Source organism: Camponotus floridanus, unplaced genomic scaffold (genome assembly GCF_003227725.1).
Source record: "Camponotus floridanus strain SB8 unplaced genomic scaffold, Cflo_v7.5 scaffold9, whole genome shotgun sequence".
NCBI classification, from domain to species: domain Eukaryota; kingdom Metazoa; phylum Arthropoda; class Insecta; order Hymenoptera; family Formicidae; genus Camponotus; species Camponotus floridanus.
Window position 1 is genome coordinate 3636795 of NW_020229860.1, and position 24016 is coordinate 3660810.

The 24016-nt window shown below is 30.5% G+C and overlaps 1 protein-coding gene across 7 annotated transcripts in view; it reads right to left on the reverse strand.

Moving 5' to 3' along the window:
• The window catches only part of LOC105255588 (inositol 1,4,5-trisphosphate receptor), a 38972-nt gene that overhangs the window by 9004 nt on the left and 5952 nt on the right, over positions 1-24016 (reverse strand). For 3 of the 7 annotated variants that reach the window (XM_011264968.3, XM_011264958.3, XM_011264992.3), the window contains 24 exons: positions 21370-21553; positions 10985-11055; positions 10638-10753; positions 10151-10237; positions 8715-9209; positions 8375-8513; positions 8008-8219; positions 7592-7918; positions 7373-7519; positions 6974-7275; positions 6795-6909; positions 6552-6727; positions 6325-6480; positions 6093-6243; positions 5837-5984; positions 5282-5308; positions 4400-4745; positions 4163-4328; positions 3870-4086; positions 3241-3782; positions 3057-3172; positions 2778-2913; positions 2419-2676; positions 1299-1376 (listed from right to left, as the gene is read on the reverse strand). In XM_011264968.3, coding sequence (XP_011263270.1) covers positions 1299-1376; positions 2419-2676; positions 2778-2913; positions 3057-3172; positions 3241-3782; positions 3870-4086; positions 4163-4328; positions 4400-4745; positions 5282-5308; positions 5837-5984; positions 6093-6243; positions 6325-6480; positions 6552-6727; positions 6795-6909; positions 6974-7275; positions 7373-7519; positions 7592-7918; positions 8008-8219; positions 8375-8513; positions 8715-9209; positions 10151-10237; positions 10638-10753; positions 10985-11055; positions 21370-21467 — 4626 coding nt within the window. In that variant the 5' untranslated portion in view covers positions 21468-21553. The remainder of the gene's footprint in view (positions 1-1298; positions 1377-2418; positions 2677-2777; positions 2914-3056; positions 3173-3240; positions 3783-3869; positions 4087-4162; positions 4329-4399; positions 4746-5281; positions 5309-5836; positions 5985-6092; positions 6244-6324; positions 6481-6551; positions 6728-6794; positions 6910-6973; positions 7276-7372; positions 7520-7591; positions 7919-8007; positions 8220-8374; positions 8514-8714; positions 9210-10150; positions 10238-10637; positions 10754-10984; positions 11056-21369; positions 21554-24016) is intronic. The other 4 variants (XM_011265011.3, XM_011264983.3, XM_011264976.3 and 1 more) reach the window with 3 other exon arrangements.

Here is a 24016-nt window from a genome sequence, read left to right on the forward strand (position 1 = left end):
CAGTATTCTTTATGAGACAATTATATTATTTTAAATTATTAAACATCTCGTTATATTATAATTATTTTCATATTTAGCAAATTTAAATTGCCATTATATATTCTATTTTTTGTTATACTTCTTATTTACATTTAATAATTATTATTATATTATACTTTTACATTAAAAACGTCTTGCGTAAAGTATAACACATTCACTGCCAAACAGTTTATAGACAGAATAGAAAGATATTACATGCCATATATAAATTGTAAATTTTTCTTTATAAATTAGAAGAATTTAGAAAACATATAGATAGAATGAGATAACATATTTTAAGAATAAGGTAGGTATATAATAGTCATAATTAATAATAACAACAAAATATGTAGTTTACAAAAATGATTGCATTCAACAATGACAATGAATGTGTTAATTATATGCAAAGACATATACGGTACATATAAAGAAGAAAATGCAGTTTGTATTTACAACATCAGTTATTTTGTGCTGCTAAAGCTTTCTATAATAGCCAACATCATAAATATATAATTTGTGAATAATTTAATATTCTTATATTCTTTCTTCTGCCTTGAAAACAAATTCTTATTATATACAGTTAGATTATATAAGTCACTTTCTCAATTCCAAAAAATAATTTTGTAAATATTATATGTAATTTTATGACATTATAATGCAGACATATATATATACTCAAAATTAAGATAACAAATGCATTTGAAAATGATTAAAATATCAATTTCTATTTTTTGATAAAAAATATATCATTTCCTGAAACATGTTGAATGCTATAAAAAATAATTTTTGAATATTTCTAAATATCTCCAAAAAGATGCTAAACATATAAAACTAACGTTACAATTTTAGAAATAACTTTTCCTCTCCTATAAAATCATAATTTTCGATTTTTAAATATCTTTTTCTTGGAGACACTATTATTCTGTTATTTTTTTTCTTTATTTAAAAATAAAAAACTATACTTCATGACCATTTGGTTTAAAAAAATTGTAATTTTGTCATTAATTATAATTTTATCATTAATTACAAATATGATGAAGTTATCAAAATTGTTGAAAATTAATTTTATTTAAAACTATAATTATAATTCAGGAAAAGCTCAGCAGAAAAAAATCAAAATATAGTCATATAAGAAAACATATAAGAAAAAAGTGAAAAAATTTATCCATGATATATTATTCGATATTGAAAAAATGGAACATAAAGATACATAGATAGAGTTTTGTTATATAATCTAGCAACTGCCCCCTTAAGAGAAGAACCTAGCATTCAATACTCACATAGCCAGAAAGATTATTATCTGTATTCCGATCGCACTCCTTGATGTTCCAATACAGTCTAGCCTCGTGCAGATGTTTCTATTAGTAAACCAACCCACCACCATATAGACCGATAGCACCCATAGACCCAATAAACCAATGTTGTTGAATCAAAGAAGACCAGGAGGTGTTGCATGCCAAAAACACAGAACATGCCACTGATGCAATTAGCAATGACCAAGCACACATCATACACAGTATATGATTACTAATAATTGATATCAATCATACTGCCTATTGCTCTCTTTTTTCCTATATGTATATGTATGTGTGTAATGTGTACTTAGTTAATAAGTGAGCTTAATTTAATGTGTTTACATGCAAAGCGAGAGATTATTAAACAAATGAATGTCAATTATTTTGCATATTTATTATAATTAGAATTATAAAAATATTTTATTTCACATTTTATCTAATGCTTTATTATATATTGATTTTATTCTTATGTTATTCATACATTAATTAGAAACATAAGCTTTTATATTATACAAAATCTATGCTCTATCTTTTATTGAATATTAATTTTGATAAATTTTGATTTCGCAATGAAAAATTTTAGAATAAAAAATTTTTTATATACAATTATATTCTTAATAATTATAATAAAAATTCGCAAATTAAATATGAAGTATTCTCTAAATATGTGTAACATTGACTGAATATATTAACTGCAAGCATATCTTTTATGCATATTCTTCTATGAAAAATTGTATATCATTGAAATAATTAAATTAATTCATTTTTATGAATAAAACTTGTGCAAGAAAATTTCCATCAAGAAATTTTAAGTGCAGAAACAACACCACATAAACCTCATTAATTTTGAAGTTAAGGAAGCATGAATCCCAAATTTCTCCCAATATGAATAAATTTATATTTAATTTGGTGTTAAACAATTATCTTATAAATATTATTCCATCAAAAATAATGTATATATATTCACCGAAAAAAATTAATATATCAACAAGATATGTAACATGTAGATTAATTAATTAAAAAAAAGAGACAAGTATGTGTTTGTGTGTATATACACCATGAAAGATAATGATAGTTCTCATAATGCAACAAATAAAGACATTACCTGCACAGTGGTGCTTTGATCGGAAAATGGACTGCTGAAAAATGTGGATATAATATTCATTAGACAACTCGTCACATAAGTCTCTAAGGCTATATCCGCATGTTGTCGATCGTGGGTAAACGAAGCAATTAAACCCATATCAACTATAAAAGATTTTTCAAACAAGGACCACATATGATTTGAAGTATAAATTTCCTTCATCTCGACTTCTGTATCAATATAACAATGATTGAGAAAATTGATGTACGCTTCCTTCACCTATTTATAAACAATACAAAATATATCAATATATAATATTATATGTAGAACTATATTTTAATGAAATATAAACATTTTTAAAATTTGATAAAAAAATTCACCTCTGGTATACAGTCTGGATGTGATACTATAGCAACGATGTCGTCTAAAGGCAAAAGACTGTGACATTTAATCTCAGTATTGACATTCTTACCCATTGTGCAGCAAGCTAGAAGTTTTACTAATTCTACGTGATACCTAAAATATAATACTTTCTGTGTATTAAATCTTCTTGTCAGACATTCAAATAATCAATAGAAAATAATCACATTCAATATATATATATATATATATATATATATATATATATCTCATATTAGAATTATATCCAAGTAACTTACTGAAGTGGGCTACTCTCATCCATACGATGTCTTTCAGATCGCATCATTTCCACAAAATGATTAAAGGAGGCTCTATCATTATAAAAAATTAGGACATCTTCTCCCGATTGAACTAACTAAAATAAAAATAAAACAAGTAGAAAAATATTCCACATAAAAGTTATATGTATATAAAATATCTCACCTCTTGCATCACCATTTCTTGACATTTTCGGATAAACTGATTCTCAGCTTTTACTATAGTTTGCAAAAATTTCAAATATTGTACATGTTTTCCATGTGTTTCTATGCAATGTACAAAATGCTGTATGACCTTTCCACTGACTTCATTGCAGAGAATAGAATTATCTTGGAAGATACTGCATACTGTTTGTGCTTCCCTTATGCCAGGATTCAAAAACAGATCTAATTGCTTATGCAAAAGAACTTGATTTTGTTGATTCGACAGGCAAAAGTTTTGCAGGAAATCATGCGCCAAACGCATTAACTCGTTCATTCTGATATCTTCTTTGGTGTCGTATGGAACTTGTAGAAGATCCAAAACGACAGTGTGTACTCCGACATTGCGTAAAAGTCTCTGTTCATGTTTGCGCGCCTTCACTTGACCGCCCGGCAAAGTTTGAATACACAATTTGTTCATTCTTATTAAAATTTGCTGAATCTTTTTGTATTCCTCAGCTTGATCGGCGTGCAACGGTGGACCGATATCCAAATCAATAGCAGAGCCTTTAAAAGAAACAATTGTATTAATTTTATCTCGCTTAAAAAGTATTCATATAAAACAATTGACATTTTTATGACATATATAAAAACCTTGTTTATCCGATAGAGATAATAGAGGTGGTCTACGAGGAGTTATGCCATCATCCTCCTCTTCTTTACTTTTCTTTTTCTTATTTCCATGTTCCTCCGTCGCTTTGGATTTATACACCCAAAGCTCAGATTTCTCGACAGACTGACGTAAAACATCTAAATCCGCCTTTATTTGTTTATAAGATTCTACGTCGCTATCCGAAACCAGAAGTTGCACCTATTAATTATGTAAACATTAATATAAGTAAAATCTTTCTCTTGATAAGTTTTAGAATACTAGAAAAGAATCTCACCTGTTTAAATGCTTGTAAAACTTCTTGTCTTTGGCTAAAATGCCTAAATAATAAATGTAAGGCTCCGGAAACTAACGGAGGATAATCGTGCATTGCTAGATGCAGCAGAACACGTAAAAATGTTCTGCCTCCTTGACCATCTAAATCTAGTGCTGCACATTCTTCGCTAAAAAAGTACAATCTCTCTAAGATAACTCTCTCTTTCTCTCTCATATATCACATTCAACAATATGTTACCTGCTCCCAAATATTCCTTCCGCATGTGTGCCAATTGCTTCTAAATCAATAGTTTTCTGTCCTAAAATCACATCTCCAGTCTTCTCAGCTGTCGATGCTGTCTCGTCAAATTCTTGTTTAAATATACTCAAGAGACATGAGATTCTGTAATCCAATCGAACATCCAGAATAAATTGTAAAATTTCGATTATTTTCAGCTTTGTATCCATCACCAAAGGATATTCTTTCTTCATTAGTGGCTTTGGTCTTGGAGAAGAACTGGGTAGCACTTGACCAGCTGGTCCTAATGTTAAATTTGTCATCACAGCACCCATGTCGCCAATACATCTAAGAATACCTCCTTCAGCTATTTGAACATACCATAACAAATAAAAAAATACACATTAAGATCATAAATAAATGAAAAACAATAGTTTAGCACATATACGATATTATGTGATATTATGTATTTATTGTATTTACGTATGTCACAATGTTAAATTATAGTGCATAGCAAGCAAATTTAATTCGTGTTAAAAGATACTCTTTTGTATAAATTAATATATAAAACAGCATGATTCTGTCTTTATTATGTTTTTATTTTGTTACTTACTATGAAAAAGATAAAAAATTCATTTCAAAATTGTTAAATAAAGCACACAATGCTTATAAAGATATTCAATAATTAAGGGTATTACATATTATATGTTAAACTTTGATATTTTTATGCTTACATTTCTTAAAATGTGTTTCTAAAAAGAAATTATAATAAAAGAATATTTAAACAACTAAAAAAGCTTTATAGACCTACATCATACATTGCATGCTATATCTTCTTAATATCCATTCCACATTAACACACAGTTTAATTAGCTTTTAACAAGCTTTCTAATAGGATATTACCTGCCTCCTCAGGATCCACTGTATCGGCTGTGATGAAATATTTACAAGAGTAAATTTATTAGTTTCAAACATATTTACCTCTCATTCTACATGTTATAAATTATTTAACTTAATTGTGTAAAAGATATATTTTATTTTCAAACGGATTTTCCTCTAAAGCATGGATCATATATATAGTATCAATATGTTACAGCATCTCTCTCATATGAGAAAACGTTATATACAAATTTCCGAAAGCGATACTTAAAATCAGAATATAAAAAATTGATCGTATATAAAAAATATTTGAAAATAAGCAAAGGGAATTTAGTATATCAATGATACATCAATATATATAATTTTATAATAATGTAAAAAGGAGATAAATCAAACTTTATTGCGACTGTAAACTACTACCATGCGCGCGAAATGTGTATATATAGATGAATTGAAATGACTCTACCACAAAATAATATTCTTATGGGGTTCATTGAAATTTAATCAATAAAGAGATATAAAACAGTTCATAGATTATATATCTCTCATAAAATGAAATTAATAAAATCATAAACTTACAATCAATATCGCCCGTAGGTATTTTTCCATCGGTAGATTCATTCTCCGATATACAATCCAAGATACTAAGCAACGTCTTTGTTAAACTTAATAAATCGTTAAAACTGTAGAATCCAAAATAAATTAGATCACGCGCTAATTTAACAACCTGCAAACAATATATAAGAATAATTGTGTGCGATTGAATATAATTTATTTTATATATCTAGAGATAAACAGAAAAACATATATATAAAAAGAAGAAAAGATTGTATACCTCAAATGTAAGCTTATTCTGTTCTTGATCTCCAAAAGACCACATTTTCGCAACAACATTACAGAGATAATCTTCAACAAACATAATTGTCGAACTAAATTTAGTACGAACAGCCTCTTTACTATGGTCTGGCATTTTATTCGTGTCATAACTGCAATTAAAGAAAATAAATAATTTTGAGTACTTCTCTCACATATTCATCCTACTTAATGCATTTTTTATATTTACATACTCGTTTATACTCATTTTTGACGGAATTTCAGACCAAAGACGAGCATATTTTACAGGGGTTACTTGTTCTTGTGGATCTCTATCTACGTGAAGATGTAACATAAGTCGGCAAAATGATGCGCGTAATTCGTATGGCACTGTTTCATCTTCCATACATCTGTAAGAAAGAAATGCGTAATGAATAATTTACAAATAATTCATAATTAAAGATAAGCACACAACACTTACTTAAGTATAAGATCGATATCCAAATGTGGCGACAGATTATTTAATGCTAGATATTGCCTATTCAAACACATATTACTAAATAGATTTAATTGATGTCTATAATAGTCTAATATTGCAGCATCTTGAACATTCCCCATTTTTGCTCCTCTAGATAGTTCACTCAAAGACATTGATTTCTGCATTAAACATTACATTAATTTGTATAATATTATATTTCGATAAATTATTATTAAGTATACTAACGGTTCTATTATTCCATTCCAATACAACTTCAAATTCTTCTATAACAGTAATTCTTGGTTCAGCATTTTCTTGCTTCTCATCAATATCTTCGACTTCTACTTGAGTCTTCACCATTCTAAAATAAATAATTTATAGTTTATTAATAAGATTGATATCATTCGCATGTTTATCATACTTACTTTGTTTCTAACAAAATATCCTTATTCTTTTCACTAAGTACGCTTTTGCAAATTAATTCTTGTGTCACAGCTATTGCTTTTTTATTAGATATACATAAATCCGACAAATAATCCAAAAATCTCGACTCCCAGTTACGCATATTTTTTCTGACAAGACCCACAAACGTTTCTATTTCAGCAGCTGTTATATGTTTCTCCAGCAATTTTCTGTTATTGTGCAAAAGCGCGGTGATGGTATCTTCCGCTAGTATATCGTAGCCGATTTGTTTTTGCATAAACGCAAAATGTTTAGCAATGTATTCCTATATGTTGTGGAACAACGATGTAGTATTTTAACAAAATAAATAATTAAATATAATATATAAAATTTATATTATATTTCGCATAATATCACGATACCTGATTCTTTCTGTAATCTTGTTGAGAAAGCCTGAGTATTCGGTAGCACAGACGAAACATATACTTGTATGGCGCGTGTCTTGGATCGTTAAGTTCATCTATCCTAAGAAACGGTCCTTCACCTTCTGCAGATTCCAAAAACGGAGCCTGTAATTAAAACTGTATTTTGAGATATCCTTCGCGAAAGATATCTGTGCGCGATCAACACGTCGAGAATACCTGCAATATTTTAAACAATTGTCCAAGGATGTATTGTTCGCGCAATAATTTCTGACGGTCCCTCACAGCATTCGAAACGATTAGCTCCAACGCCTCAGATTTATTTTGTTCGCTCTCTAAACCAGCTATAAAGTATACAATATCTTGCAGCAGGCTAGTGACAGCTCTTCGTTCGTTATGTGAAATTGTTCCCTTTTCCAGCTTGCTGTTCATAGCCGTCAATACCTTGCAGGCATCGTTTGCGAAATCTAAATCGCGCACTTCGACCGGTGATACGGACCTCAAAGCGAAAGCCTCTTTATCCTCTTTACTGATCGCGCAACCGACCTTTAAGAAATAAACGATCGAATAAAATAAATTTATTTCCTTAATAAATATCATTCATAATTTCTTCGATGTACGAATTATAATCGTACCTTCGACATTACAGGCTTCTCGTCATCTTTATCGATTGGTACGCTTGTCGAATGAACCCAAGTATTTGTGCATATATGATGTAATCTAACAAAGGATGATTGTGGAACTAAACTATCTCCTCGAGTTAAAGTTGTAGGATCTAGTTCGAATAATGAGCTAATTTCGTTGCTATGCGGCACCGACACTAATCTATAGACCGGTCCAGGTGGATCTATTAAACCATCAATATAAATAATTGATTTGCTATTACTTCATTAATCATGAACGCCAAGTGTATTTTTAGAAAAATATGTTTTAAATTCGATTTAATCATTTTCCAACTTAATATATCTTAATACTTAATTTCGAAATATTTGTATACCATACCGCGTTTTCCTTTTACAGGTTCCCGTGGCTCATCCGTATCAATCTCAGCAGCGAGATACTGGCCAGTCGCTAGATGTTTAAATCTAAAAAGTGAATTCCAATGTCCGGCGCCTCCTCTACACGGATCATGTTGTACCACCTATCAATGACAAATAAACGAAGAAAATTGTTTACATAAGATATCCCAAAAATGCTAAAAGAATAACACACAATAAAAATTCAAATAAAGAAAATCTCAAAACTTTAAAGGATATTTCAATAAATACGTGAAATATTTTACACATAATAATATTACACATGTATAAATAAATTTTAATGATTATATAAAAAGATAGCTCACCTCGACTTCCCACAAAGCCTTGCTGCTGGTAGCCGCGGTAGCGCTGGTTCTGCCCGTCGTCCGTAAAAATACGTGGTGTTTCTTCTTGTACTCATCCATCGTCAGAAATTTTTCTTGCTCAGCATGAAACAGTCGCACGACATCGCCACCTTTCAAGATTTCCTCCTGATTCTCTCGGTGTTCCATAAAGAGGGTCACCTTCCAAGAGGTGGACAAATTCACGACGTTGACTTCCTTGCAGCCGGGATTATCGCTTAGTTCGTAATTGGCGGCCACGTGAAGGCCCTGACGACCCGCGTTTACCGGTTCCATAATCACTTTATCGCCGACAACGACGCTGTCACCGTCGCTTCGCAACTTATAGAATGGCATTATGTAGAGCCACGAACCCTCATTTCCGTTTGCATCCAAATAAACCCTCATCGCGTTCTTCTCCAGCAATGCTGGCAGTCTCTTGTTCACCGTCAGGAATTTGTTAGACTTGAGGTGCAGTAACTGTAAAAAAAACAGATAATAATCGAATACATGTGTGTATGTGTGTGTGTGTGTGTACATGTATAAAGTAAATGTTGATACATTATACGCGCGTAATAATGTCGCTTAATTATTTCTACATTAATTATTTATATATTTATCGTGTTTATGAGCGATGTACATAACTCGAATAAATTTGTATTATTATGTAATTATATAATTATTCTACAAGCTAAACACAATAAACACGATTTAATTATTCTACAAGCTAAATGTAAACATTCTAATCGTATGGAATATTGAGGTGTGTATATGTATATATAAAATAGAATATAAATTAATTAATAAAAGTTTATGTATTGACATAATATATAAGAGATGTGCGATAATTCAATAAAATTCATACATTACAGCAGACATTAATTTATCTAATGATATCCACTTTGCGATCGAAGGTATAATCGAAATATATAATATTATATAAAATACATGGAATATATAGTGTTTAATATATAACGTTATCTCATTTAGCAAAAAGTACGAAGTGCTACATTACATATAATTTTTTTAATTTTCTTGTAACGACGAAAAGGAAGTTGAATTGTTTGCAAGAAACTCAACATTTATAACGTTTGCTTCTATTTTTCGACACGGCAACGATATCACCGAAGAAGGAAAACTTGTTAATTGGCAAACACTTATCGCACGCTCTATACAAGGCAGATAACTAGTCAATACGGATGGGTGTACCAGACAGTTTTTATGATCGCTTTGCAAAAAAAGAAGGCGTTAAGGGAAAAATTGCTCCCCTAGCAGTATTGATAAATCTATTATTATTCATATACCCTTTCTACGTTATAAGAATATGCAATCAAGCATAAGACGTTCAAGATATACTTCAGTAAAATTAATGTCACTGAGAAGCGACTTTTTAAAGGAAGAAGGATTATTTTTTTTCTTACCTGTACGACGTTACCGTACGAAACCACGGTGCCCAATAGTTTCTTATTTTCGGTCTCATTTTGCTTTTTCTCGATTTCAGCTGCATGCTGAGTTCGAAATAAATTAATTATATAATTATATATCGACATAATTTATATGTATATGTATAACATATTAAAATAAATGTAAAATATTGCATTAATTTTTTACTTTTCAAGAATAACACACATACTCTGTCAATCTCATTCTCATTAATTGGAAATATTAAAACACTGCGTAAATAATAAAGTTGAATTAAATAATCAATATCTGTCGTAACAAAATCGGTTTGATATTTTCTACTTATCAACATTCAATATATGTATATACATGCGTTATCACGCATTTATTTTCTCAAACATGTGTGTTAATATGTTTTTCACAACTTTGAACGTAAGATTAATATATTTCCTTGTATAATCTACAATAAGAAAATTGATTAAATGGTCCATTAATTTTACAACTCACATGAAGCCTTTTGAGAAGCACAGCATCTGTACCCGAACTTGCGCTTTGTTTTGCTGCCTTCCAGAATTGCTTTTGGGCGGAATACCGATTCATGGGACATATTTTGAAGAGACAATCTAAAAAACAATTATTGTTATTGCTTAACATTTTTACATTATTTTATACTTATTTGAATATCGCTTATCTTAATTATTCGCGATAGCGAATATTTAAAAAAATTAAGATAACGATAACGAATATTTAAGAAAATTAAGAAAATATCGATATAAAAATTATCAGGAAATTCATTGATATATTTATTGCAATAAGAGTTAAAGAGTATAAATATCTCAAAAGATATAAATTACCTCTGAATTTCTTCGGCGGGTTTGATAAATCTCCAGCTTCGGGACATACTACACACCTGTCATCGACCAATCTAAAAATAATATACATTGCCAAGTTAATAATCATGCGAAAGTAACATATTAAAACAACGAATAACACATTATTATATCAATTTCATATAGTGTGTGTGTGTCACTCGTTTAAAATATATAAATACATTTCTCGCAAAAGCCAAGTAATTATTATCATATTCTACTACATGTATTATACAAAAAAAAATATTCTTTGATTATTTGTTATATATTATCTTTGCTTCTTTTATTTTCTTCTCGCAATGATTAATCATATCACCTAGCGCATTATACGTGTCACGTAACATTGATAATACACGAAGTTTCGGAGTGATATAGATACAATAGCCGCATCTCCGGCTTTGTAACTATGCAATGTCGACATTGCGGGCGAATCATTATTAAATAAGCAAGAGAAGAGAAACGACCCCCGATGTAGGTCGATATTGAAACAAGTCCTTGTCTTGCCATTTAAAAGGATAGCTTTAAAACGTTGCATAAAAGGGAAGAGCTTTCTTGTAATTACCACAAAATTGCTTACTTTTCAATTATGAAGTATTGTACAATACTTCACACGTGTGAAATGAGATATATCTGATAAAATGAGATATATTTTAGCTACTATATTTTTTATTGAGCTCTGCTTTTATATATCATAATCTTATCGACTTTGTTGCGTGATATATGAAAAAAAAACATGTCACGGTGTTAGTTCTATTTTTTATACTATATTATATTTATCACGATTTTGTGTAGTATTAGATACGCATTGGACGTATTGTTTTATAGAGAAAAAAAAACTACAATAGAAATGTCAAAGTAGAATGTGGCTTCCTCTTGCAGTAGACAAAAGGGACGAGCGCAACTCGGTAGACGACAAGCAAGCTATTGATCCAACTATTTTATATTAATGGAACATGTAGATAATCCCATGTCTCTTGCATAATATATAATTATATGTACCGGCAGAAATTCAAGCTCGAATAATTAGGAACTTTGTAGAATTAAACTTGTTGTTAAGTTTTGTTGTACACGAAACTGCTGCATTGACATTAACAGGAAATTACAGCATAACTTCTAGTTACCACGTGTTCGGATTGCGGCTCAATCTCAAGTGCAAATCGAGATATCGTCGCTCGCTTATCTGGGCTCACACACAAGCACAATAATTAAGATAACGGCGCAAGTTAAATACCACACACGCTGATTAATATTTTATTAATTAAATACGTATTATGCGTAATATATAAGTATCTCTCAAAAGTATGCTTCCAGAGTATAAATCATAAATCATAAATCTTATCGCGCAATTTAGATTACTATTAGATTAATCATCTACGTTACTGTGTGTTTACATTAATTTCGTAAATTATTGTCAAACTGCATTTTTCCATGTCACTCATATAAGCTCTCGTGACTTGTTAACAAGATTACGATTAGGCTTCTCTTTGCAAAGGTAAGCTTACTGTATATTATAGACGAAGAAAATATTATTCATCACGAATCATATCTTATCCAAATTTGTAAATTTCACAAGGATGCAAAAATCATTCATCTCTACATATTAATAAGATAAACATATATAATTAAAAATACACACACAAAGCATAATAAATAAAAAAAATATATATATACATTTTATTTAAAAGATATATAATAGAAATATTTAAACAAAATTTGTGTGTGTATCAACATTATGTAGATTTTTTTATAAGGAACAGCAAATAATTTCATGTTTCAATATCAATTTTATTTTAGGAAACCGTCAATGTAATACAAATTGTATTACGTGCTTTTACGTGCGCCTCTTCATGCACAGTAAATTAATAATAAATCTAATATTGCGCGTACAAAGAGGAAAAGAATAAAACTCGCTCTCAGCAAAAAATTTCAAAAAGTATCTCACAATTTTCTTAAATTTGTTCATTACAACGGAAATAATTGTGAGGATGCATGTTTCGAGGCTTCTGCAATTAATCGAGAGCGATATGCAACCAACGTTTTATCGATCCTTTTATATTCTGTGAATATATTGGATATGGTGATGATAGAATACCATGTGTGCGATTCCTCTCGTGGCAAGGCTGTCAAAACAATAAGTCAATTGTACGATAAATTTCCAAGGTATGTATGTCGTCAAACGAAGAGTTTCCATCCAATATGCAAACACGGGTGGAGGATTTGTGCGTATGATCGTGCATGCCTGCGGCCGCAAATATGCGTGTAGTTGGCGTGATTAACGGCGGTGCAAAGCACCGCCGTAATTAACGACACTTTGCGTTTCTGGAGCCGCCGCAAAGAAGAAAACATGAATTTGCTTAGCCTTACATAACGAGACAAATAGTGCGAGAGATATTTAATGCTCTCCCCTTTCAATCTTTTGCGAGTAAAATTATATAATATATTATCTGGGGAAAGAGAGGGCTTCGAAACTGATGCAATAATGGAAAAATTAATACATCTAATCATACTTATTTTATCTAATTTTTTTTTAATGATTCTTTTAAAATAAATTTAGAAAAAATATAGATTATAATTTAAGTATATACATTATTGTGTTGTATTTGCAATATAAAGGTGTAAGTTTAAACAGCGTATTCTTTCTTCCCACCTTGTCATTTTCTTCAAGAAATCTATTTTCTCGTCCGTAGAATATTACGAATATTAATATACCGTATGGAAATAACCATTCACCCCTTGAAATATCGTAATGTAATTCATCAACACAGCAGCTAATGATAATATTTAAGAAATATTATAATTATTTTAAATGGAAGAATAATATATTAACATTGCATGTCGAAAATAGTTAATTTTAACAAGACGGAACACCATCGAAAACGATATAACTCAGAATATTATTTAGATCGGAAGGCGCTATGACGGCTATAGGACAGCAAAATCCGATATTGTTATTTCTAGCGACGACGTGTCACCGTTGCTGCTCTGCATCATGCGCAGCTGGGATTACAAGAGGATCACCGTTGTCGTGTAGTTGTTGCTGTGTTTGTTGTTGGAGTATCAGAAATGAAGCGGAAGACGAGCAACTCGAGCGTACGCGAAATTGCAAATATAAAAATATAAACTCTTTAGGCGGCCGATATACACCGCGACATTCTCATATTTTTATCTATCAAAGCAATTAACAGATATGAAAGAATAGAAAATTTTTCGCAAATTTAAAATAGCACAAAATACAAATCATTTTTCACAGCGGCAAGAGAAAAAATTTCTCTCGTATAATAAAAATCAGGAATGTTTAGAACAGACAAAAATTTAATCGAAATGAATTATTCATAATCCGTTTACTATTAATAATCTCAATGATAATATGCGATAATGGTAAACGAAGCATTTCCGCCTAGAACGTGATTTGGATTTCTATGATTCGGATTCGGACTTCTATATTGTTTACGTATATGTATACGTAACGCAATTAATTTCTGACTAAATGCATGCACAGTTCGAAAATGCAATAATCCACCAATTAACATGAAAATTTATAGAACGATTTAAACCAACAATAAACATCTCAATATTGTCATTATATATCGGAGCAACAATAAAAATTCCAAATAATATAAAACTTTCACTTAACGTTTCCGTATTTATAGCATATTCACGATAATGCGTAGCAATATACGTGAAAGCCCCCTTTTTATCAATATCCGATACGGTAACATTAAAATACTCGCACGAGAGAAAGAGACGCGCTCCGAAATACACGTCGCGTGATCGATGAAAGTACATATTGAACGTGAATATTAAACGCGGATTTACGAAACGAAAACAAGTTTGCGCTGACAATTATTTTCAAGTCCAGCTCCGATACTCGGTTTCGATGCTCGGCCCATCGCTCGCACGGACGGCATTAATTACCGTCCCTTTCATCTGCAATAAGTTACCGCGTTATCGGTCGTTCCGCGATGACAAGCGTGCGCGGAATTGGGATGTCGCATCGAGGGGATCACGTTGAAATCGGTAGTGACGGGAACGATGCAACGGAACAAATTACATATCACGTTATCTGCATTCATCCGCGACAATCAATTTCGCGACGCGAAAGAGCGAGTACCGCAAATTGATCTCGGACGCAATCTTTTTTTTATGACGACAATAGCAGAGATTATTATACAATGCGAAAATGGACTGTAATCATTGAACATAAAACATAATTTCTATAATTTAGAGAAACATTATGTAGGTGTGTATCATGACTTTCATAAATTTATCATGCAGAGGTAATAATATGAAATTATTATATCAGTAGAATATTGACTTATTTAACAATTGCACATATGTAACAATATAATACAAATTGGTATCGTACAAATAAATGTTGCAGATGTGTCACAATTATATTTTCATGTGACGGCAATAGCAGAGATCGTTATACAATGCGAAAATGGACTGTAATCGTTGAACATAAAACAGCAAAATTTCTATAATTTAGAGAATCATTATGTAGATGTGTATCATGACTTTCATAAATTTATCATGCAGAGGCAATAATATGAAATTATTATATCAGTAGAATATTGACTTATTTAACAATTGCACATATGTAACAATATAATACAAATTGATGTTGTACAAATAAATGTTGCAGATGTGTCACAATTATATTACACGCACCATATCTCGAAATTATTATACCGATGGTATGATCATTGATTTATGATACTTACATGCGTTAAAAAGCACAACAATGCGTAACGAGTTCTGGAACAAACCAGTTTAGATGATGAAGTGACAATATGAATTAATGATCATCACAATTTATCCGACATGACAGTCGCGTTGCGTGGCTAATATCTCGGAATTATTCTTTTGCTTGTACGATTTATAAAATGTAAAAAAGCGCATTATGTGTAAAAAAAAATGTGATCCTGACGAGTATAAAATATTTAAAAACATGTCGAAGTAATGACGTGTAAACTCACAGACATCACCTTTACAAATTGATCTTGCATAATAGACTATACTTGGTAATTGTTATGCTAGAGGCGAGAAACCGACTTGCGGTTTGTAAAAATCTACGATTTGACACACCGCGAGTTGGAATATAAAACTTTAAGTGTTTGTTCGCCTAAGTAACCATAATAATATCAATTCGTAAATGTCTACGAATGGATCACGCGTGAAATATTGATACGCTTGTATCAATTATTTATTATAATTATTATAATTATTATACTCTTGATTTATATACTATCGATAGCTAAATGCTAAATCACAATTTACAAAAATAGCGATCAAATTCTATGTATGTATATATTCCCTCCCCTTTGCACAGATCGTTATGCACATTGGATGCGAAATTTAATAAAATTCCGACCTGCTTTGTGGCTAAAAAATAAGAGCAATCTCATCACGGTTATAATCGTGCTTCTGGAAATAGTCCCGTCATCGACGTCGTTAAGTAAGTAAGTATATATCTTGGACAGCTCTCTACAGTCGCGATATATACTCACATCATTATTATCAATGATTTCGTGCGCCGACGCATTTATCGAGCCACAAATTAGAGGCTTTTCATTAGCATACACCGAATCACGCAGATTTCAAAATTCTCTCTCTCTCTCTCTCTCTCTTTCTCTCACATAAACGCACATACATCTCTGATCAATTCTGTATCTGCACGTATGTTGCAATGGAATGCGGTAATTAAGGGAGTGAAAGGAGGCACGCAACCGCGTCTCTCGTATGTGTTTGCATACGCAATATTAATCATGATAAATCTAAACGTTTAAGGGGACTTGAAGAGCCGCCAGTCAATGGAAATGCCCTCATAAAACTTTAAGCGTAGATACAAGTATTATCTGTTTGTATAGTTGAGAAGCTGGAAGAATGTAAGCCCAAAAGCTTCTTCCCAGAATAAAGAGGAATCAAAGATGCGCATTTTGATGATAAATTATAAATATGGATACTTTCAGCCAAAGACTTGTATACCAAATAAAACTTTAAAAAACTGTGGCTTAAATAAACATATTTAAATGTTTCTGCTTTGAAAATATAAATTATCTGTACAAAGAAGAGATTACGACAACTTTAGTGTGACATCGATATTATCGTATCTACTATTTTCATTTAATCTTGAGCTTATAAAATTTGTTTTTCTGATTTTACTAATATAAATATGTCAAAACCGATCTCTTTCTATCTCAGATGGCTCTATTTTAAATCCGCTTCCATCCACTTCCAATAAAACATGATCCGATTTTACTTGAATATGAGAGCAGCATTTATTCATAAGTACGAGAACAAACTAGGCGAAACGTGTGTAACCTACTTTCATGATGCAGCGTCAAAATGCGCTTAATGGATGGATCCCTGCTGCTCCTTTCGCGGATCATCGAGAGAATATTTATCCCAAATATTCCGCAACATCAAAAAGCCATGTGGACGATAAAGTATGAGAGTGAGACTTCTGAAAACGCCCGCGAAACAGCGAGCGACGAATTACGAGGATGGGGCCCGAGTGATGGACCCCTGGCCGCCTTGTGCAGCATCCGAAAATATACCGTGGTTTCGAAAACACACTTTCTCATGCAAGATTAGTTATACAAAAGGCTATCTTTTTCTTTCATTTTTTTTATCGTTTCCTCGTCGCGAACTTTTCACACACGCTATGACTTCCTTTTCACGATCGAAATGAAATTTTATAAACATTGACTGACATACATTGAATTTAAATGGTAGCTGTCGGCCTTTGCTAAAAAAATAACGTATCTAACTCTTAACTCGACACGTTAGCGCTGACTGTCATCTGTCGTTGATCTAGCTGTTTTGCAAAAATATTCGTGGATTTATCAATCGAAATATATTTTCTCAAAATTAGATAAGCGCATATCAATAACACGCAACAACAGAAATAAAAAAAAAATAGAAGCGACGCTGCAATCCGATTTCATGGGTTAAAGGTTGCATTAAATACATATCTGATCTGTTTTGTCATACATGTATGCATATGTCAATATGCACAAATAATCCTCTGTGGGAATAAATAAAAGTTTACATAAACCATTTCTCTCGAGATAAATATCTTTTATAAGTAATTTACAGGATACATTTTTGTTAGTCATTCATATATTAATTTGGTAAAAGAATAATAAAAAGATTGCATATTTTAAAATACGCGATTTTTTTTATTATTTTTTTACCAAATTAATATACGAATGGCTAAAAATGTAAATATTGTAAAATGCTGCTAAAATTAAGACTGTTTCTGTCATGGCTACTTATTGACGTTGATAGAATTGACATGCTCTAAATTTGTTAAAATGTTTCGTTGTATGCTGATGCACGTGTGCGAAATCGCTTTTTTTTAGTCGCTGAAAAAGCAATTCTCCAGTATGTTTTTAAACAAACAGAATAATAGCCATCAGCGAAAAAAAATGTCACAAAAACTAATATTCCGCGGATAGTTATATTCACATTAGCAATCAATACAGACATCAACGTTTATTGCGGCTCTCTGGGCATTTATTTCATCCGTATTTCGTAATCAGGACAAGATCGAAGCTATCGGTTCAAAGGTATTACCGATAACAACGCGTATCCTCTTGGGAAAAATTTGCGCAGTTGAGTACGCGAGATCAGTGGCGATATCAAAGAGAGAGGAAGAGAGAGAGAGAGATCTCGCCTTATTACCTGGTGTGACGTCGGCTTGTCGGGTTCATCAGTGCGCGTGTAATACACATCCACATACACGAGCAGCTACGACGATGACAACGTTGCTAAAGACGGATGAAATAATTGCTCATCGATCGCGAGCCTTATACGCAGGTGCGAATTTAATAATACGCCTGCCTGCGAAACCTATATTGACGTAGGACCTACGCGCGGCATTCGCTTTAATATCCCCGGGAGAACGCAATACGGAAGAAACTTTACACTTTTAGATGCGAATCTCTCTTCGGTCCAGTTTCACAACTTACTCTAACCGAAGTTTTAATTTATTAAAGGAGGATTTACATTGCGTCCCAAATCCACTGCATCCAATCGGACGTCATACATCGGACATTGGACGCAATGTAAATTCTCCTTTAACGAATTAAACTTCAGTTAACTTAAAATAAGCTGTGGAACTAGACTTAGCGAGAAAGATGAAACTTCTCTGCACAAAATAACAGATACAGTTAACGTTATAAGGCTGTGAAATCGCCCGTGCAGCTGAGCCGCCCTCGCTAAAAACGTCAAATTATAATTGAAAGTTCTCGTGTTGCGCACTTTAACGTAAAACATGGACAAAGAAGACTTAGAAGAGCGCGATACGCGATCTTCTTTAATGACAGAAATAAAACTTTACTGCACGATTATAAAATATAAAATGTGTATATATTTATTCTATTTATATAAATTTCACGAAATAAATTTTATACGTAAATTACTCGCAACAATCATGAAAATATTACTTTTGCAAGGAATGTACATATAGATTTGAAAAGTAAATAAAGAAATTTTATAGATTAAAAGTATATAAATGTGTACAAATTTTTAACGGATATTACTTTTAACTACATATTAAAAAAAAAACGATATATATATATATATATATATATATATATTTTAACTGATTCTTTTGACAAACTCTTTAAAAATTCGAATGCTTCTTTAACCAAGATTTTATACTTGAGTTGACACTTGTTGCAATTTTCTGAAACTGTGTGAGAATATCTAATAGAGATGTGAAATATATTGCAAATAATTTATGCATAATTTCTCTGAGAATAAAAATTTTTTTCTATTAATACATCAATACGTAAGCTGACTAGAATATATGTACAATACGTATGAGATCAATTTTTCTCTATGTTTGTGTGTCATACTAGTGTATAACGAATAAACAAATATTGTATAAGCAAATATAATCTCGTTTCTGTGTGTAATATTTGTTATATGAAAAAAAAAGAATACTGTGATACAAATCTACTTACTGCAAATTTTTACGAAACTATTATATCGCTAAAATCTGCGCAATATAAACATAAAACATAAAACGCGACAAACTATACAACACAATAAATAACTGTGTAATCATTATTGTTTATATAATAAAAAATATGAAATTAGCAAAATCTCTCCTCGGCAAACCAGGCAGTAATAAACTTGAAAGATATGAAAGAGATATGTTAATATTCTGCAATTAATTTGTAGCTTAATTTTAGAAGAATATAAATCCTTTTTTCATCTCTTCTTTCTTTACTATTATACATGATTTTAAAAAAGTAGATAGCCTTCATAAAAACAGACGCGCCATTAATGAACATCTCTTTAAATAACTAGATGTTACATCATCAGTAAGCATCCACATAAAATGCCGATATTTAACGCTAATTATTTTTATAAAATATCAATAATTTATGCATATTTAATATTTTTAATAAACAATGATATAAATAAACATTAAAAATCATGGAAGTTACAAATGAAATAACTTCAACCATGCTTTTGATGTAAAGCTATGTAATATTCTGGAAAGAATAGAATGGATATGGAGAACTACGGAAATAATAGTCAATAATCTTGAATGGATGCAAATCATCTCGAATAGATAAATATCTAAGATTAGAACTCGTTGCTAGAAATGTAAATAGGATCTAGATTTCATAAGAAAATCTGGCTTTTAAAGTTGTTTGATGCTGTAAACCATTGAGGTATGTTTCAATATGTTTGAATCTCCACGAATCTCTTAGAAATATAATAATGCTTGTTACAAGACAATCTGACAATTTGGCTACTAACAATAAATAAATTCTAATGTCTATTGATTTTTTACATTAACATGTTCTTGTTTAAAAATAATATATAAAATTTTGAAAAATTGTATGTTTAGAAAAAATTAAATTTCTTTCTTCTGAAGAAAAATTTTATGAAAAATCTATGAAAAATGATTGGAAAATTTAATTTTTGTAGTTTTTTCAAAAATCAAATTTTCCAATCATTTTTGTAGTTTTACAATATTTCCTATTTAATATATGTGATGTATTAACATCTTAAATTGTGTCGACAATTTTCTATTTTACATTCATCGTGTAACATATTAAATATAAATTTTAAATTAAAAATTTTTAAGTCGAGAGTTATTGAAAAGTTATTTTCGATTGATACGATTCGTTTATAGCTGTATGTATTTAAAATTTCTTTGATATTTTTCTCTACTGTCTGGGCTTTTTTGAAGAAATAAACATCAAACAAAAAATTACCGTCACTTTCTCACGAGAAAAAGCTCTTGATAGTGTAGGTCGTGTTAAAGAAGCTGCCACGTTGTGGTGCTTAAGTGACAGGTATGAGCCGTAAGAAATTTTATTTTTCACTCATTTTTCACTTACCCTAATGTGGAAAGAAACCCGGATACATTTCCCTCGGCATAGAGGCTGACGATATCGCCGAGGTGAAGAAAGCTCGCGGATCCTAAAAGCTCACCCATCTCAATGCCGTTGTTTTAGTCTCCTTCAAAGTCGAAGAAACTCCTGTGTTGGCCACTTTAACTGAGTGAATTATTCATGGCTATGCCTAGAAGAACGAAATAAATCATTATAGTAAACCGAAGGGAATACAAGTTATAGATAACGAAATCGCTTCCAATTGGATTATGTAATAAAAGAAACATACGTAGAATACATATCTTTCTCTTTTTTTATTTCCCAACAATGTTGTTGGGATGTTTTATCTAGCCGATAAAATAATAATGAAAATGTGTTCTTAATGATCGACAATTGTATATCTATAAAGAAATTGTGAGAATTATTTACAAATTTCGTGTGTAACTTTAAAAATGTATACCATGGAAAATTCTATAGGTAATACCATGTTAATATAAATAACACAATAAAATATATATCAGAAAAATGTAATATTTTTATGAAAATATTTGTTTCCTTATTATTTAGATTATATATAAATAATAAGGAAACATATTTCTCTTATCAAAGCAAAAAAAATTATTTTATTAAATTTTAATTAAAATGCAGATACATGAAAGATATTTTTGTATAAATGTTCCACCATTATTTGCTTAAAGAAATACACATTTAGCTCAAAGAATAAAAATATAATACCAATGTCAAAAATGCAATAATAAATATGGTATTTTCCATAAAAACAGAGTACCTAAATATTTCTCTAACGTATTCGTGTCTATGATATTTCAATTGTACATATAATCTTTGATCTCGCATGCTGCATTTTGGCACCACTTAATTAAATATGAGTTAATCTAAAATCCGAATAGCAGTTTATCGAGAAAAAAAATATTATTGGAAAACTTTGTTATGTGAATCATTTCGGATGTAGAAACATGGTATGCAGGCTAAATCGTATAAATGCAACAAAGAACGAGACTTAATTGCTCACTGGTGCCACTGCAAATTGCTAGATGAAGTTATCTCTCTAATAGATCCGCGATGGGACGATAAACGCGAATCGTGAGATTTTTTCTTTTCTCTCTCATCAATGTGAGCAGAAATATTTTCCACTGAACACACGGAATGGATATTAATCGCATAGTATATTACGACGTTACTGCGTGCGTAGTAATTAAAAGCTATTTATTTCCCACGACAATCAGGCTAGTTTTCCTCGTATCTTAATTTTCATATCTTTAAATATATGATAAATACTTAATATCATAGCATCTATACCCGATTTTTGTCCCATTTATTTATTGAATGCAAGTTTTATATCAGATAAATAACACTTCGAATATCGAGTCGTCCATTCAGCGCTAAATAAAGATCTTAATCTCAATTTTCATAATTGCAAGTTTTTAATTAAAATGCATGATCAACAATTACCTTAGTAATTAAAAGTCTTTAGTTATCTGCAAGATCAAATCCTACCGATTCATCGAAAACTAAAACTAATACATATCTTATATGAAATCCTATCAGTATCGCCTGGAAATAATTCACCGATAAATCGAAAGCGTCTCGATAAAATTTACTTATTTCAATCTTCTAACAGAGAGATACTTTGTCTAACAATAAACTCTGTAATCCTTTGAATTAAATTGACCCTTAACCTTAGCGTACATGTAAACAACCATAACTACAGGCATGACTATCGGCCAGGTTTTCTTTTACAGAAAAAATCGATTAAACAAATGATATTATATGTGTGTAAATAATCATTTGACAAACTATAATCTAAATTATACAGAAAAAAACTGGTAAAAGATCAATATAATTATTTATTATTTAACCATTATTTTTTTAGTTCTAAGATTTTTTAGTTTTAAGATTTTTAAATATGCATCAGAACTTTAGATATTACATTTTTGAAAACTTTACATTGAATGCATAAATATAATTTTATTCGTATTATTAAAAAAATAAGAACTCATTAAAAGAATATATGTAAAACATATTTTAACTTAAAGTTCTAAAAATTTAAGAAGCAACATATATTTTTAAAACGCGGCACAATGTGTTCAATTCGTACAAAAACACTATCGATTGCTTTATGTAAAGACACGCTTATCTCACGGTTACCTCATTCGCAGACGTATGCTATTTTTGGATCTCATTCATAGAAAAACTACTAACATAAGAAAGAATTATATGCATGTTTCTTTGTCGATGAGTTTCAGTCGTAAAAAAAATTAATCCTGCCACAAAAACATTAACAAAAGTTAATAAACATCAAGATATATATTGAAAAATTCATTGCGATAATTTCTATTTCTTTGAAAAAATGAAGTTATTTCTTTTTGTTATCAATTTATATTAATATATATACATCGAATCTTAGGTAAAAAAGATTTAAATAATTTCTGATATCGTACTACATCAAGTATATCGTTAAATATTTGAACATCTCTCTAAAATTTTAACTCTGAAAAAAATCTTGGTAAAATACAGCGAAACGAAATTGACAAAATTAATTTTGCAAAATACATAAAGATTCTTAGAGAAGGTTTCTTAAAGAACTTATATTAGTAAATAGTTAATAGATAATAATAAATTAATAGATAATAAT